Raw genomic sequence first — 18,704 nt, forward strand, 5'->3', positions numbered from 1 at the left:
CACCAACAAAGTTGCTTATAGGAGGATGCTCAAGAGAAAAAAGGTCATTAGTCTCCATCTCAGTGTCTCTTATATCCCTTGAAAATAAAGTCTCAGAGGCAGGGATTTTGACCAAAAAAGTCCATTAGTCTATCCTTCTGTAGTCTGAACAGAGGGAAGGTCCCTACTTGTACAGGCATCGGTTCGTTTCTCTTCACCAGATCAAATACTTTGGATGAAGTAGTTTATCAATGCTATATGTTTGAAGAAGAGCAGGTGTGAGTAAGTGTCTTCTAAACTTTTGTATCATTACAACACCAAACTGAATCATTTTTCTGAGTGCTATTAGCTTGAGTTTATTATTGGCAAAAGTTTGAGTCAAAGAATTTAACAGGTTCAGAGTCTACTAAGACATCTGGGGTGTGTGGGGGGCTGGGTATCATAAGTCTTATGATCATCACTCCGCAAAAAACAGAACACTGATAAGCCACCTGCTTGTTTGTTCCCTATTTGTACAGTAAGTTTTGGTCCTACTTCATGCAAAGTCCTTCCATGACAATGTCCACAGTGGGGTTTTGAAGAATTGCTGCAAAATGGATTGTTATATTCCAACCAGCATGATGTTGTGCTATGTGGATAAAAGATTTGTTCGGTGCCTCTACGGTAGAAAAGGCCTCATAAATCTTTCTGCAGACGTTTAATTGACAGCAATATCATAAGGAGAATTGAGAAGGTCCACTGAATTCCTCTGTGTGTGGATCAATCTTTAACCCAGAGAAAAAATGCAGAGATTAACTTGTTTTCAAAGAGGGAAATTGACCAAGGTGGTATCTGGTCTTCAATTGCTATTAGGAGTGCTAGTAGTTCTCAGTTTGACGAGCTTAGTGAAACTCTACTCTTCAGGTTTCTTTCTGAATGATGCAAACAACTGCAAACACTTTTACATCCATAAAGAATATCCAAATGTTACATCTGCAGAACTCTTTTCCAAACTCCAAGACATGAAGAAAAAAGTAGAGGGAATTCAGAATATGATAGAAAAATCCTTAGAGGAGATGCATGGTGAAGGATCCGAAGGCCCAAAGACAGTTGAATCAGAGCGTTTGAAATTCAGCACAGTTCTTGCAGAAATTCTTGTCCCTGTGGATTTTATTAAAATTTTCCTAGATCAAATAAGACTTCCTGGGGTGCATTTGGTACCTGAAAACGCAGATGTCAATACTCAGCTTAAAGATCCAATGGAAGTAGCTGGAACTTCCACTGATGAGAAAGCCAATCCACTGGCAGATTTCTTCTTTATAGAAGAAGTTCGCAAGTATATTACAGTAAAGGAAAACAGATTGGGTAAGAAGAATTTTCTTGGAGCAAATGGAACGTTCCCAAGCATTGGTCATGCTTGCTTTTCCATGAAAGAAGAACTTGAAGAATACATGGGCTATGATATTGGTGACTACTGTAAAGATGACTGGAATATAGCTCAAAAATTAATGGTTCATGGATGTGATCCTTTACCAAGAAGAAGATGTTTTGCAAGAGCTCCTAAGTATTACCAGAAACCATTTCCCATCAATGAATCCCTTTGGAAGCTCCCGGATGATAGGAATGTTCGTTGGAGTCATTACCAGTGCAAGAATTTCACATGTCTAGCAAACAATAGGTCTCGCAAAGGATTTTTCAAATGTTCTGAATGCTTTAACCTTACTAGTCATGAATTTCCCAGATGGATGCAAGTTCAAAACTCTTCCAACAATCCAGATTTTCTTATTGCTGACGTTCTGAGCATTAAACCTGGGGAGATACGTATTGGGTTGGATTTCAGTATCGGAACTGGGACATTTGCAGCTAGAATGAGAGAGTTTAATGTAACAATTGTTTCAGCTACTATCAATCTTGGTGCTCCTTTCAGTGAGACAATTGCTCTTAGAGGACTTGTTCCTCTTTATCTAGCAATCAATCAGAGGTTACCCTTCTTTGACAACACATTGGATCTCATCCATACTACGCGGTTTCTGGATGGTTGGATAGATCTACAATTCTTGGACTATGTCATCTTCGACTGGGACAGAGTTTTGAGGCCTGGAGGATTTCTATGGATCGACAGCTTTTTCTGCACCAGAAGTGATTTGGATGGTTATCTGTACATTTTTCTTCAGCTCAGATACAAGAAACACAAATGGGTAGTGGCTCCTAAGCTAGATAAAGATGATAAAGAGGTGTTTTTTTCTGCAGTTTTAGAGAAGCCTCCTCGGCCATTCTGATTCAAACTCTTTTATTTCCTGTTATTGTTCTGTTCTTTCACTTGGCAACCCTCTATTTTGTTCATGAGTTTTCTTCCTACAAGCCTAGTGTGGAAGAAAAAGTGTGATTTAGTTTTGTGTTGGTGTGCCCTTTTCTTCCTTCTGAAGTGGGCTATTAAGCAGATTTGCCCACCCGAACTGTGATTTCTGACTAGTCCTATAAGATTTGAAGCAACTGTCATGCAGGAAAATGTTTGTTAGAACACAGAGCAACTTCCATAAGCATCACATTGTGAAGTACCAGAAACTTTTGTAGACTGCAAAGCTTAGTAAATCCTTTTAAACTAATATAGAAAATAGTTCATGCATCATTACTCAATGGAATAGCTTAGCATGATTTGTTGCATTATCCATGGGGCTCTTAGCATAGAGTTTAATTGAGATGCAAGACATCCTGGAAAATTGGCTTTAATTCGTCTCTGCATTGTTTGCCATTTCTCGACAGTAAGCAAAGCTATTGAACAATTTCCCGCCTGAGATTGGTTTTGGTGTGGTATCAATTCATTTTGGATTTCATGTCAAGGTCTGTTGGTTACCCTTTATTTAGAAACTGTACGTTCCTGCATCAACAAAATCATGTACAACATATTGGCCTACATAACTTTGCAATTATTGTTACAAATGGATACAGACATTGATAAAAAATTATGATGACAGAGATATATACTTTAATTATATAGATTGAGAAAACTTTGTTATCATAATCATTCCAATGGAGAAACTGTATACCAAAGAGACTGTAACACCTTGAGATAAATGACTGTTTTCCTTGATTCAAATTAGTTGTTTTCTTCATGATCAGCTCTACGTCATGCTAGACACAAGTAGAATTGGATAAGATGTTGGAATAGGAGTTCACTGCCTGATCTTTCCACGTGGTCACTTTAGCTGCATTGGCCCAAATAGCACTGAGCACTCAGGCTGTTCCTGGCCTTTTGGCAATCTCGTGAGATCTACTCCCTGTAGTCTTCATTGTTGTTTCAATTTTGAAGATTATGAACATTATTCTTTTGCATTCTCCCTTAGTATTCAAATGGTTAGAGATAGCTCTCGGTTGTCATACAAGTTGTGATTGAGTTGGCATCTTGTAAGATTATGAGCATTATTATTTTGCATTCTTCCTTAGTATTCAATGGCTCGAAATAGCTCTTGGGTGTCATATAAGTTGTGATTAAGTTGTCATCTTATGTAAGTTTAATAAATGCTTTGTAATGCTTTAATAAGCTTTTGTGTTGTTGTTAAGAGGAGTATGAAAAGAGCTTGGGAAATGAGTGTTATCAGTGAAGCTTTTGCTTTTAAAGTCATACTTGTGTATCATTACAAAGGGCATATGGGAATATAAAGATGTATTTTGGAGAGTGGAGGTTCACCCCATATGGTGGTTTTATCTCTGTAACCCCAGTATCTCATTGTTTTGCTGCTGGTTCTCCTATTTATTTCTTTATGCACTGTTAGCTACTACAAAACGTTTTACACAAACACTTCCCTTATCTTCTTTTGTTTTTCAATTTGTTTGCAATGGAAACTTGCTTCAAGTTGTATCCACATATCATGACACCTGAATTAGCTCTATAATTAAAACTGTTTGTAGGAGTGAAGGAAATCATTTGTTTCAAGGTTGCTTTACTTGTATTCCTCCAAATAAAGCAGAAATTAGTGAGTCTCAACATATTCCAAACTGACATGGGGCCATATCTACAGCCAATTCAATCCTGGTTTAGTATTTGTCGAGGCTATGGGCTATTAAGCAATGTAGAGAAGGTTGTGACAAAATTTCAATCCTGTGTTAATAATTTTTCTAGGCTATGGGCCATTAATCGATGTAGGGATGGAGGTTTGTAACAATGTTGGAAAATCAACTAAGCTAACAACTCTGTGAGGCCAGCGTATAAGAATTTCATTCAAACCTGTGAGAATCTCTGCACCAGAAATAGTTCAAAATGAGTGATTTTGTTGGCAGCAAATATTCAACAGTAAAACTCGTTTCTTTTCCTTTCTGGCATTTATATTTGCAATTTTCAGCATGTGGGTTTGAAGGGCACATTGTCTTACCTCACCAGATTTTAAAGGGTAATATATAGCTTTTGATCGGATTAGTTGAAATCTCACCCTCTCTTCAGTAATTCCCTAAACCAGCAGGGTGTATTTATTAGTCGCTGAGATTGTAGAAGTCATTTGATCAAAATGGAACTTAAATTTTCAGTAAATCCAATAGTGGAGCGTTTTAGTTAGAATTTAATTTATAAAAATGCAGTGCAAACATGCTATGAATATTGCAATTTGTTAATTGGTTTTGTTCACGATTAAGTTAAAAATGATTGGAATTGTAGATTGCAGAATCCAAATATTAAAGGGATTTTTCCGAAAGTGGAATCTATAACTGTATTAAAAATATAATTTTAATTATGAAAAATTACAATTACACAATTACATTAAAAAAAAAAAGATAACATGATCAAATTTTAAATTATAAAATTCAAATTATAAAATGTTCACATTTTTTCATCTCACAAATAACTAACCAGATATATTTAAAAAAAATAAAAATAAAAAATTCCAAGACCTATTAAAAAAAAAAAAAAAAACTAAAACCAACCAACCCCGTGTGTCTATGGAGCGTATCATCAAACCATTTGCATTTCTTATGTTTCAATTCCGAGAACTAATGGTCTTGTGCTATTCTCTAAGGTAGAAGTGGAGGGTATCATCGAACTATTTGCATTTCTTAACATGATATCCATTAGAAAAGAGTTTCAATTTGGAGAATTAATAGTCTTGTACTCTTCTCAAGGATGGATATTTTTCTCTAAGGTAAAGATGGAGGTTACATGTTGTACATATATTTGTTGGTATTTTAGCTGAATCACATAAATTAAGGAATTATGTGATAAAATTCTGACGGTGTGTCAAGGAAACATCCACGGGGCAAGGGATTGGAATACTTATTGCTCAAAATGAATCTCCAAGTTACAACAAGTCTCTCAGGCAATCACCAATTAATATGTGTTATTTCCTTACATAACTTCCTTTTGTTATAAAAACTGACTTAACAGTAAGATATATTTACTCAAGTAATTACATTATTGCCATTAATTGCTGTTATTTTTCAACAATCTCCACCTTGACAACAATTTTCCTAATCCCTTGCCTATGCCCATTCATCATCTCTTCTGCAAGCCAAGAGAAGCCAAACACCATCACAACTTCTCTACTAAAACTGGTTTCGTGAATATGTCTGCACGATTATCCTGTGTATGGACCTTCTTAAGAGTTACTTTGCTGCCATTGATCACATGTCTCACAAAATGGTACCTTACATCAATGTGCTTGGTCTTGTTGTGGTAAACTAGATTTGTGGCCAAATGAATAGCACTATGACTGTCACAAAACACATTCACTTTCTCTTGTGTCCTCCCAATCTCATCAAGTAGACCTTGCAACCAGATTGCCTTTTTATTGGCATCTAAAGCAGCTATATACTCTGCTTTAGTAGTAGACAAAGAAACAGTTTCTTGAAGCTTTGACATCCAACTAATTGCTCCACTTGCAAGATAAGGTAAGATAATTATATTTATGTCCAACTAATGACCACAAGGTAGGTCAAATGGACTGTTGAGTACACTGGTAGATATACAAAGTGGGAGAACCAAACGATCTCCTATAAAAAATACAATGCATGAAGTAAATCAACATTTGGGCCTAGCAGAGAAGATCCAGGAGCTAATAGGTCTGAGGATTAGACCCATCTCTCCTAACATCTGAGGCTGAATGAATAACACTGAAGAAACTCAACAAACTCTATTGGCCCGATGAAGAGCTGATGACAAGTGATTGTCCACTAAATCGTTTCCTGGGGGGGTTCACACGCTGCTAAATGCTGGAGGACCTAGTCCATCTCCCAAGATCGGATTTGAGACGGAACTGTTGTTGAGATCTCGTGGGGCAGGGTGAGGTCCCACGGATCCTCACTGATCTGGAGTATGGATACGTACTGGTATCAATCGATCTCTTCCTGCCCCTGTCTGAAGGTAGTACCCTTAAAAATGTCGTGATCCTCTGTGTGGGGTTTGGTTTGATGGGAGGCTGAAGAATATGTGCTCGAAACCTAAGAGACTCCTGCATATGTAGGGCCAAACATCTCTGATTGGGATACCTAAAAAAGACGGCGAGGGTCTGAGAATCTCTGAACAAGCAATGAAACCTTCCCTTGATCTCGTAGTAGACAGGGCATCCAAGAATGAAGCACTTCCTGTAAATGACATACCTGGCAAAGTCTGTCTAGTCTATCCAATTAGTGGTCCGTCTCTATGTGAAGTCTATGAGAACCTACTGTGAACTAGCCTAGAGGAATGTCAAGAGCATGCATCCAATGGTGAAACATATACTAGGGTCGAACAATGAGCCTGTCTCTCAACTCCAAGAAGTGTCCAGCATAGAAGGCCATCTTTGGGCACAACCCTCTTGGAGAATTGACCTAGGTGACCTGGACAAACTGTCTGTAGATGTCCTCCCTGATGATCTTGTTTAGCTTGTCTAGTAGGTAAAAGGTGACCAAGAGCATCTAAGGAATATCAGAAAGGAGGGATATGATCCAACTGAATTCCCACTGACTCTAAGAGATTCGAAACTCCTGTAAACCAACATCTGGCTCGCCCTGAGGGAGTAGAATGGGCAATAGTTTCAGAAGAGCAATATGCCAAGTAAGGATGTCAGTCCCTACTCTTTATCGAGTCTGCCAAACCCTGGACACGATGCAAGAATAAAACCAATCTGAAGACCGTCTCAAGCCAAAAGGGCTGAGCTCCAAACTTTGCAAGGATAATGTGTTGTGGCACTGTCAGTTTGCACCTAATGATGCGGCAGAGAAGAAGAATCTAGACTCTCTTAGCTGAAGCCTAGTCTGACTCAAGTAAAGATGGTCACCAAATCTCTGAGCCATATAGAACAGTGGGACGGATCAAGGTGTCCATGAGGCTCATCTTGGACAAGATGTCCTAGAAGTGATGTCGAAAGCACTGTCTCTCGAGAAGGGCTAAGGATCCATATCCTTTATCCTTTGTTGATCTGAGGCTAAAGCTGAGGCTGAGGCTGAGGTTGAGGCTGAAGAGTAAAGACGTAAAGACATATCCTATAATAGATTTCCTTTTGTCCAAATCACCTTCATAATCAACATCCACATATCCGCATACTGAACCTTCACTACGATTAAAAATGATACAATGGTCACTTCTCAAATATCGAAGCACTCATTTCACTGCTAGCCAATGTTCTTCTCTTAGATTTGCCATGAACCTGCTGACAACTCCAACTACATGTGAAATGTCAGGTCTTGTAGATACCATCGCATACATTAAGTTTCCTACCGCATTTGCATATGGTACATGAGACATATACTTCTTTTCTTCATCAGTTCTAGGACTCAAACCCGAAGAAAGCTTAAAATGGGAAGCTAATGGAACATTAACATGTTTCACATTGTTCATACCAAACTTTTCAAGTACTTTCTCTACATACTTCTGTTGTGATAACCAGAGCTTTCCATTTTTCCTGTCTCTGTGTATCTCCATGCCCAAGATATGTTTTTTCCGCTCCAAGATCCTTCATATCAAACGTCCTAGAAAGTTGAGCCTTTAACCTGTTGATCTCTTCCATGTTTTTGCTTACAATAAGCATATCATCAACATACAAGACCAAGATAATGAATATGCCATTGAAACTTTTAAAGTACACACAATGATCATACTCACTTCTAGAAAAGTTTTGGCTCACCATGAAGGAGTCAAAATTCTTGCACTATTCCCTGGGAGACTACCTCAAGCTATACAATGATTTCCTAAGCTTGCAAACTAATCTTTGTTGCGACCTTATACAAAACCTTCTGGTTGTTCCATATAAATCTTTTCATCCAAATCTCGATGAAGAAAAGTTGTTTTAACATCTAACTGTTCTAACTCAAGATCAAGTAATATAGTTAGTGCTAACACATTTTGAATAGAAACAAGTTTTACGACTGGTGAAAAAATATCATGAAAGTCAATACCTTCAACCTGAGAATACTCTTTTGCTATCAACCTCGCCTTATACCTTTCGATACTTCCATCAACATTTTGCTTCAATTTGAAGACCCATTTGCATCTAACAACACTTCTCTTTCAGGAAGTTCTACAAGATCCCAGGTTTTATTCTTGGCTAAGGAATCCATTTCTTCATCCATAGCGTTTTTCCACTTTTCGCTATCCGCATTACCCATTGCTTCTTGATAACAAGAAGGTTCCCCATCTTCAGTAATCAATGCAATAGATGAAGCAAAATCTTCATACTGTTTGGGTGTTCTTCTTTCTCTTGTAGATCTCCTTAGAGTGACTTGTTGCTAGATCAGTTCCTGAACTTATACAGTTTCCTTTGCATCTTCTTCACTTTTTTCTTGAGAAGTCTCTCATTCTTTTTGACTTTCCAAAAAAATTTTAACTTCCAACTGAATTTTTTGATTCAACAATACCTATTCCTGTTCAACTTTTACAACATCTGATTTTAGAAGAGAAGATTCATCAAATGTTACATCTCTACTAATGACTATCTTACGTGAAGAAGGATCCCACAACTTGTACCCTTTCACTGCATAGTCATACCCAACAAAGCCATAACATTTTTCTTTTGGGTCTAACTTTGAACGTTGATTCTTTGGAATAAGAGTATAGGCATCACAACCAAAAATCCTTAAATGTGAATAATCACAAAATTAACCCGACCAAACGTCTTTAGATATTTTACAATTAATGGCAACTGAAGGTGATATGTTTACCAAATAACAAGCAGTAGACATTGTTTCTGCCCATAACTCCTTCAAGTTAGCACTGCTGATCATGCTTCTCACCCTTTCCATAAGAGTCTGATTCATACGTTCGGCAATGCCATTTCGCTGAAGAGTATAGACAACAAATTTATGTCTAATAATCCCTTCATTCTTGCAATATTGCCCAAATTCTAAGGAAGCAAATTCACAGTAATTGTTAATTCTTAAACATTTATTTGATTTTCCTGTTTTCATTTCTACCATAGCTTTAAATTGTTTAAAAACATTAAATACATCAACTTTTCTTTTCAATATATAGACCCAGACTTTCCTAGAGAAATCATCAATAAAGGTTAAGAAGTATAATGCACCTCCATAAGATACAGTGGGAGATGGTCCCCAAAGATCAAAAGGAATATAGCCCAAACTTCCTTTACTATTATGATTTCTAGTTTTAAATTTTTGTTTACATTGTTTTCCATATACACAATGTTTACAAAAATCCAACCTCAAGGATTTCAAATTAGGAAGAAATTTGCGATTCATCAGTACCTGAAGACCCTTCTCGCTCATGTGACCCAACTGCTGATGCCATAGGCGAGTATCTTCTTTTGCCTTCTCAGATACAGTCATTGCCTCACTAACCTGAGTACTTCCTTTGAGTCTGTAAAGATTTCCGATCTTCTCTGCCTTCATAACAACCAGAGCACCCTTTGAAACTTTCAACACTCCATTTTGACCTGTAAATTTGTAACCTTCTAAGTCCAATACTCCCAAAGAAATCAAATTCTTTCTCAACTTAGGTACATGTCTAACATCAGTTAATGTTCTAACTGTATCATCATACATTTTAATTCTGACATTTTCCATCCCAATAGTCTGACAAGATACATTATTACCCATAAACACAAAACTACCATTCATAGCTTGATATGAAGTGAACCAATTTCTGTGTGGACTCATGTGATGAGAAGCACCATAATTTAACAACCAATTTTCATAATTATGAGGGACATTGCAAACAAGTAAAGCTTCATCTACCATACCTAATTCAACGGATAAAACTTCATCAATCATACTTGACTCAACTTGATTTGCTTCTTTCTTTGGTTTTTCAGTGGACTCCTTTATTTTCCAACAGTCTTTCTTGAGATACCCAATTTTGTTGCAATACCAACATTTAGCTTTACACTTCTTTCCTTTCAATTTTGATCTGGAATAACTTCTTGCTTTCTCCCCTCTTTCCTTGGACTGCCCTTTGGCTACCATGGTTTCTGGTGCAGAAGTTTCAATGTTGGACTTCCTTGTACTTCTTCAGATAATAGAGCTCCCGCAATAGAATCAAATTCCAAAGATTCGGTTGTGCTCAAACTGATAAAAGTCACAAAATGATCCCAAGACTCGGGCAAGGAACACAACAAGGTAATAAATTTGTCTTCTTCTTCAAATTTCACATCCATATCTGACTATTGGCAAATAAGAGTATTAAAAACATTTAAGTATTCTGCAATTTTAGTACCTTCTTTCATCCGAAAGTTATATAGTTTCATCTTCAAATAAATTATGTTGGTTAAATATTTGGTCATATAAAATGTTTCCAACTTCCCCCACAAACTTGTTGAGGTTTCCTTCAACAATATTAAAGAGAACTTCATCCGCAAAGCACAACCTAATAGTACTGAGAGCTTGGGCATCCAAGTCCTCCTCATCCAAATCTGTTATGCCAACAGGTTTCTTCGTAACCCCATCTAAAGCTTTGTGCAACCCTTGTTGCACCAACAAATCCCTTACTTTCAGTTTCCACAATGAAAAATTATTCTTATCGGTGAACTTCTCCGCTTCCAACTTAATATTTGTTATTTTAGCCATTTCTTCCTACATAGGCTCTGAATTCTTTTTAGAAAATCCTTCTACTAGGGTTTCCTTCTTTCACCTAGGGTTTTTTCTGTAATAAAGTTCTTGCTAGGGTTTTCTCCCTTTAAATTTCTGCTTTCAGTTAGGGTTTTTTTATTTCTTAAAAAAATGTCCCCTTCCTTTTACAGAAGAAAAAAATAAAAATAAAAATAAAAATTGTTTTTAGAATACCAAAAAAAAATCTTTACACAAAACCCCAACAACAAATTCTCCAATAAAAAATTCTTCCACAAAAAAAAAAAATTCCTTCTTCTTTTGAAAAAGCCTACTGCAATCTTCTCAACAACAAATTGATTTTCACCCCAAAAAAAATCTCCAAAAGGTAAAACCCTAGATACAGAATTCAAATTCTGAACAAATTTCTCTAAAAAATAAAATTACCCAGTGCCGCCAATCAACTTCTCTTGTTTCTTCTGTTATGTGGCACAATTCACACTCCATAGTGCACTCAGGCCGATCCCGACGTGTGCCTAATCAACTGCCCAATTGTCGGCTATATTTCGGCTCAACAATTGACTTCCGGCGACGACTTTGCTTACTTGGGTTTTCACACACGGCATTCAACTCGGCTCTGCTTGATCCAAAAATGCGGCCTCCAGGGTGCTATGCTCTAGACGGATGGTTCTCGTCTCTGTATTGCGGCTCCCAAACTGTTTGACCCTGCGACTTTCTCTGGCTATTTTAAACAGGGTTCGATGTTCAACTTCGACGGGAAGCCTCGACTCTTCTTTGCGGATTTCTCTAGGTAACATATAGGCGGTGGTTGGCTCCACGACTCTCCACAGACGGCGGCTCGAGTTACACCTTTCGGCTGCTTTGTCTGCAGGCTCCAGTCAGCGGTTCGCTCAGCGTCAATTGATGGCTCCATGACATGGCGACTTGGATTGAAATTGAAAAAAAAAAAAACTGACCACGAAAACAACGCTCCAGATTTCTACTTTTCAAAACAAAGCTACAAATTTCTACTGTTCGATTTTTCAACGGCGGTTAATCCACTCGGGCTCCTCACATGATTTTTTTTTCTCTTCGATCACAGATGATAAACAGACAGACTCTGATCTCACAATCCTCACAACCATGCTCTTCTCTTGATACTACTTGTTGGTATTTTAGAGTCATTAACACTCAATCAATCAAGATGGTATTTTAGAGTGAGTCAATAAAGAAACACTGAATCACATAAATTAAAATAGTAAAACTCTGTTAGTGTGTCAAGGAAATTTCTACCGGCCAAGGGATGGGAACACTTACTGCTCAAAATGTCTCTTGAACTTACAACAAGCCTTTTAGACCATCACAAATTAATATGACCTATTTTGTTACATAACTTCCTTTCATTATAAAAATGGATTGAATGGTAAAATAATTTTACTTAAATAATTAAGTTATTGTCATTAAGTTATTGTTATTTTTCAACATCATTTCATAGCCATTAATTATTGTTATTTTTCAACATCATTTCATAGGCAAGCACTTTTCTGGACTTTATTAATAGTTGATTATTATTGTATGCCTTGAGAAAGGAAATGTTTCTTTAAACCTCATTTGAAGTTTATTTTTCAGTAATATATATATATATAGATATATAAATTATAGTGAATTGGTAATTCAGAAATAAACATAGATTTTTATGATACACTTTCTTTGGCTTAAAGATTATCCATTCTCTTGAAGAAGTCATTTTTTTTTAAGTTATTTCAAGGATTAAGTTAAGACTTAACCATTTACAAGTTTTTTGAAAACTAAGTATTTAACATTGTGGAAAGTATATATATCTAATTTCATTAAAGTAAAATCGTTTAAAATATGAGTATATTTTATGAATAATTTATATGATAGATTTCAAGCTGCTATGGTAGTTTTTTGGAGTAGCATGATCTGGATTATCCACAGTATTGTGTTTATTCTGTCGACGTTTCAAACCCCAAAGAGGGTCCATCATCAGGACTATGATATTAATGGTAAGATAATGTATATATTAATTGTAAGAGAATGTAGTTAATGAAGAATTGTTTGTACTAAAAGTTATTTATATAACATCATTTTAGAGTAGTTTTTAAAGTAATACAATAGAATTTTCTTTTATTTTATCATAAGAAAAAATTACGCTGGTTTAGTAATTATAGTTTATAATTTGTGTTGTAATATGTTGATTTTCATGGGGATTTTGTTTTTATTGTTCATGGGTTTACTTTTCTAGAGGATTGTATATTGGATTTGTCTACAATTCAATCGTAAACTTTAGTTAAGAATGATAATCACTTCAATCGGTTTTCGTCAACCCCATTATTTGAGGAATTGGGTTTCAATTTTTTCTTTCGAAAATTCATAACTTATTCAAAACCAATCAATATACATTTTAAAGCTACTTGATACAAGTGTAAAAAATAATACTTTTGTCAAGCTTGATAAATCAAGTCCTTCAATGAGAATGTTTATCACTTAATTAAACTATCAAAGTCTAATGCTATCTTATTATAAAGAATAACAAGATCATTCTAAGCTTCTCTATTCTTAGGGTACAAATTCACAAGTAATTTGTTCAATCCCTCACTTTTCTATCTAAGTCAACCTCTCTCTCTCTCTCTCTCTCTCTCTCTATATATATATATATATATATAAAGATGAGAAACATCTCTAAACAATCATGTATATAGTCTTGTCCATGGAAATTTGTTATAAAAAAATCAAGATATAACCAAATCAAACCATAGTGAGTTGAAGAAGCTTCAAACAAAGGGATTGAGTGCCAAAGCATGAGAATGTTTATTGACCTTAAAAATTATAATTCATCTAAGATTTTATTGAAGGAAAATTTAACCTAAATTGCAAGTATAATAGGAAAATGTTTTTAGGGAAGACGAATTTATTGTTGAGTGTTAAAAAGTTTAGTAAAATAATAAATCTTGCTTAGGTAATTTGGGAATAAAGATCTAAATGTGAGTTGTTTGAGATAAAAGGATATGCAAAAAAATCATAAATTGATTGTTGTCATCAACAATCAATATCTTTAAATATATAACAAAAATTAAATCAATTAAACCAATAATCCCCCATGAATATTCCACTGGACAATCTGTCACAACATATCTGATAAAATTAAGCTTAAAATCTGAAATCTAAACTATGAGGATTCATTTCTCCTCATATTTATGGCTCTATAAATTATTTTTTATTGTGTATGCATGCAAAATATAATTATGCATATAATAGAGAATAATGAAATAAAAACTCACAAACCAAAATAGACACAAGATATATCTTGGAAAACCCTTCAAGAGAAACCCCACCTGGAAAGTAAGGCTGCTTTGCTGTCTTTCTTTGAATGGAAAATGGGTGCAAATACAAAGAAGTGAGCCTCGTGGCCCGTGGGCTACTCTATTGTGCAAATCCTCTTTGTTTTCTCTCTCCCTATCCCTCTCAGTTACTCTGCTTTTTTATAGAACAAAATACACTCAAATAGAATAGAACCCCTTTTCCTCCTAGTGGCCTAGTTACAACATAACCTGATAGCCTACTAGTGGTGAGGTTCGACAACTTCAACTCTTAACTAGAATTACAATATTGACTCTTCTAGAGTATTTTTCATCATAATCATGTGGCTATCCCCTTTTCCATGAGTAATGGGGGTTGATGTGGCATCCTCTCGAATTATGGTGGTCGAAAAAAGAAATTCAACTTCCAAGTGGCATAATTGCTACATACAAACTCTAATTGAGGCAATTCTTGCGTCGTTGGAAAGGTATATGTGTGTAGAATATTAATAAAAGGTGTGACAATTATGTGACAGTTTTACCTTAAAAAAATGTCATTTGATGCCTCAAATTACCCCTGAAAGGTTTCAGACCCCAATTTGTCAAACTAAACCCTACTGGTAAAAATGGTACTACAAGCTAATTCCTCCACTTTTTCCACTCTGAAAACATCAATATGGATCAAAAAAAATATAATGATTAAAAAGATATTTTTTTAATTTAATTTAATAATTTTATAATATCTTAGCTTACTCTTCTTGTTGCTTATTTTGTTCTCCTTATATTCTTCTCTCTTTCTCTTTTTGTTTCTCATCTTCCTTTTGATTTTCTATTTCATATAGTTTCTTTTCTTTCTTTACCCCTTGATTCCTCTATGCCTTCTCCCTTTTCTTCACTTCTTGTACTCTTATTTCTTCTTCCTCTCTTTGTTTTCTATCTTCTCTTTCTTTTCCAATTTCACTTATTTATTATGCTCTTATTCTCTTTGACTTTATGTTTGTTGTTCTATATTTTATTCTTTCTCCTAGGCCTAATTTCCAACATATGTTTTTTTGTTATTGAAATGATTTTCCTGTAATAATATTTTTATTTTTGTGTTTTTGGCAACCTGATGTCTTTTGGTTGCTCCTCTTATTTTGTTTTTCTATTTTCTCCCTTTTTATCACATTTCTTTGTTTTTTCTCGACATTGTGTCTTCAACCTTATCAATCTAATGACTACATATTTTTTACACTTCTCCTTTCCACTTTTGGTAGTAATTCCTTCTTTATGAGGTCTATTTCCACTTGGATTTATTCTTTTTTCACTCATTAACAATGTTATTTTCTATATTGCATTCTATGAGTGATTCCTTTTTCTTATCCCTTTGTCTTCTTATTTTCTCCCATGTCAAGTTTCTCTATTTTAGATTTGTAATGAATTCCTCCACTTCTTAGCCAATGTCTTCATACCATTGTTCTTGTTCCTTCATTGTTTCCACTTTTAGGTCAATTGGGTTCATCAATTTTCTTATGTTTTCCTCTTCTTTTTCCTAATTGTTTCTTCATTTGACATGTTAAAGACAAACACTCATCCTCACCATTAAGTCCCTCTAATTCTAATGTTTGGATTCTTGCATAAAAAAGTTGCGGGTTTTTATTTTCCAACCCTTCATTTCTTGATCTCTATAGGTTTCTACAACTAACTTATTTATTTTCCTCCTCGTTAAATTCCTCCCCCACCCAAGTTTGTGGTGTTTCCCATGGTGCACCTTTATGGTTCTTATCTGAGAAGTATTTTATTTGTATTCATGACTTACCTATGTTATTATTTGATTGCTACTATGCTTCTCACATATATTGGCAAGGTTGTGTGGTGTTCACGGAGACCTCAAACCCTAATGTATGAGTATTCTACCATTTCAAACCAATAATTGATTGCTTTTACCCACAACTAGCCATGTATCTTGAATATTGGAATTTCATTATCTTGTTTCACTTCCATTGTTTGCAACCAACCCAATACATAATCTTCTACATCATGATAAAATTTGGAATGGTACTTTCCCACTTTATTATGTAATGATCTATTTCCTAGGTTTTTTTAACCCTAAAATATGGAGTTACTATTAATATGAGCGAAAATAAACAACCATGCATGAAGAAATTAGAGTGTGTGTTTTCCTTTACCATTTTAAGGTGGTGGTGAAGTTCTTTCACAATTATATATACCCATTCAATTTGTTTTCCACTTTTCATAATTCAATATAACATGTACAACCATTCCCTTGGAAACACATCTCTATGTTCCTATCCAAATATTCTACTCAATAGCTAGACTTGGGTCTTTTGGTACCCCAAACTAAGTTCATCAATGGTGAACACTTATTTGTTATGCTTTGTCTATGTCCACATTTCTAGCTTGCCTTGAAAATTAGTCTTGGATCTTTCTTCAAATATCTCTTTACTTCATAGTTTTGTGTCTCATGGGATGTTAAATATTTCACTTATCAAATATATGACTATGGGTATCTTGATCTTCACATTTGTGGCTTAAATGGACTTTAGAATGAGTCATAGGCTTTAGCCATTGAATATACTAAATATAGTAATGTCACAACTGTTGGGCGTGGGATCCCCAAAGGGTAGTTTTGAGGCTAAAAGCCCATATTTTGGTCAAATTTTGTAATCCAAATGCAAAGACTCCACATTTTGTGGTCGCGGAGCGCGTAGTTGTTAAAGAGTCATAGGGTTGTCCGCCCTTATTTTGAAAATGTAATGTCGGCTGTAGAAGATCTACCCATGGTCCGCGGACCATGGGATTGTATAAATAGAGCCAAGCTCTAAGGCATTATTATATAATGGAATTAAGAAGAAGATACATCATGTATGAGAGATAGCTCTGAAGTAGAAGTCTAAGTTTTGGGTCATAGCGTAGGTAGAGGCTCTGCAGCTGAGTGCGCAGAGGCCTAGAAGTCCGCAGCTGAGCGCGCCGACCCTTGTAGCTGAGTGCGCAAGGCGAGTCGAGTCTGTAATTGTTTGGAATTATCAATAAAGAGAAGTATTCTACAATTTTTGCATCTTTATTTCTAGTTTATGCATCTATTATATTGGGTATAAATTTCACTTATAATGCTTATATGATGCGTGAATGTATGTAATTGCATTGGTTAAGTGAACGCAAGTAATACCATCTATTTACGGGAGGCTAACTAAGATCTATAATACGACAAGTAAGATACTTGGCATAGTTTGGGAAATATCACGGTTCGCTGCCCTAGGAGCGTGAAAGTATATTAGCCCCAGGTTAGGGCTGCACGAAAGACGGTTATATCCTTTCGCGAAGGTACTGAAGGGTGGAACAGAGGGCTAAGCAACCTACGTGCAGGAAGGTAAACTGAGATAAACCAACATCACAACCATCTCAAGGGTGTGGAAAATTGGTTCCAACATCGCCCCATACTACTTCGAGTGAGACTTCAGTCCATGCTCCGCGGGCTGATGCCGAAGGGGCCAATAGTGTAGGGATTTGTTTGGCTAACTAACGTTGAACCTGGGTTAGGCCCCCATAAGCCAACAAATGGTTTCGTTGCCAGGACCAGAATTTTCATGAGAGATGTGCGATGTCGTATCACTGGAATCCAACTAAGAAAGAAATTGAAGCCTGGTTGGACAGAAGGATTCACAAGTTCGCGACGCAGGAGAACAGAAACCCGCGACTGCCAAAAGAATAGCGGTTGGACCAATACCTGTATACGGAGATCCACAGAATATTTTTTGTATTCTTTCCTACTGAGCTATACGAGTGGATTGCGAAGCTAGCAGATAGCCAAGGAAGGTGGAAACTTGACAGTCCTATTGTGTGGACCCCAGAGCTAGTGCGAAGGTTGGAAGCATCGGAGGATAAGATCACGTGTGCTGTCAATCATTGGCTCGATCGCATCATAGGAGGATTTGTTACTAAATTCGCGGTTGACACCTCAGTCAGCTATAGTGAGGCAAAGCGAAGATTTTTCAAGGGACCGCGAGGTAAGTATGTGAAATCTTTGAATACTTGGATTAAAATGTTGTTGTGCGAAAAATGGGTTATGCAGCTACCTTGATGTTTGGGACTACGTGAAGCGGAAAAAGTTACAGAAATGAAGGAAATAAGCCCCTTGATTTCACCTCCGCGAGGGGACGAAGAAGGGATGGCGAAGTTCTCTCCATGAAGTGTTATTTAGTTGATAAGACAGGGATTTCCACGAATATCAACCCTGCCCACACCACCTCTGTCTTCACCGCCATCACCTCCAACTTCACCCATAACACCTCCACCTCCGCCACGATTCAGTATGGCAAACACAGTGAAGTTGCCTTTGTTCAAAGGCTTGGGAAATGAGGACCCGGACAAATTCTAGTTCGTTGTAAGGGCTGTATGGGAAGCTCAAGGTGTTACAGATGATCACATAAAGAAGGCAACATTGGTTAGTGCTCTGCAAGATCGCGC

The 18,704-nt window shown here is 36.3% G+C and overlaps 1 protein-coding gene across 1 annotated transcript; it reads left to right on the plus strand.

The window, feature by feature from the left end:
• Positions 1–326: 326 nt before the first annotated feature.
• Positions 327–2,826, plus strand: LOC149144026 (putative methyltransferase At1g29790). Its single transcript, XM_089449218.1, has one exon. The coding sequence runs from the start codon at positions 762–764 to the stop codon at positions 2,235–2,237; it is 1,476 nt and encodes a 491-aa protein (XP_089305344.1). The 5' UTR covers positions 327–761; the 3' UTR covers positions 2,238–2,826.
• The last annotated feature ends 15,878 nt before the right edge of the window (positions 2,827–18,704 follow it).

Source organism: Pinus tabuliformis, chromosome X, assembly GCF_031772625.1.
Source record: "Pinus tabuliformis cultivar Carrire ecotype Pingquan chromosome X, CPIR1, whole genome shotgun sequence".
NCBI classification, from domain to species: Eukaryota; Viridiplantae; Streptophyta; class Pinopsida; order Pinales; family Pinaceae; genus Pinus; species Pinus tabuliformis.

Excerpts from the sequence above, each read along its gene's own strand:
- LOC149144026 (XM_089449218.1), top strand. The coding sequence starts at position 762 with ATGCAGAGATTAACTTGTTTTCAAAGAGGGAAATTGACCAAGGTGGTA.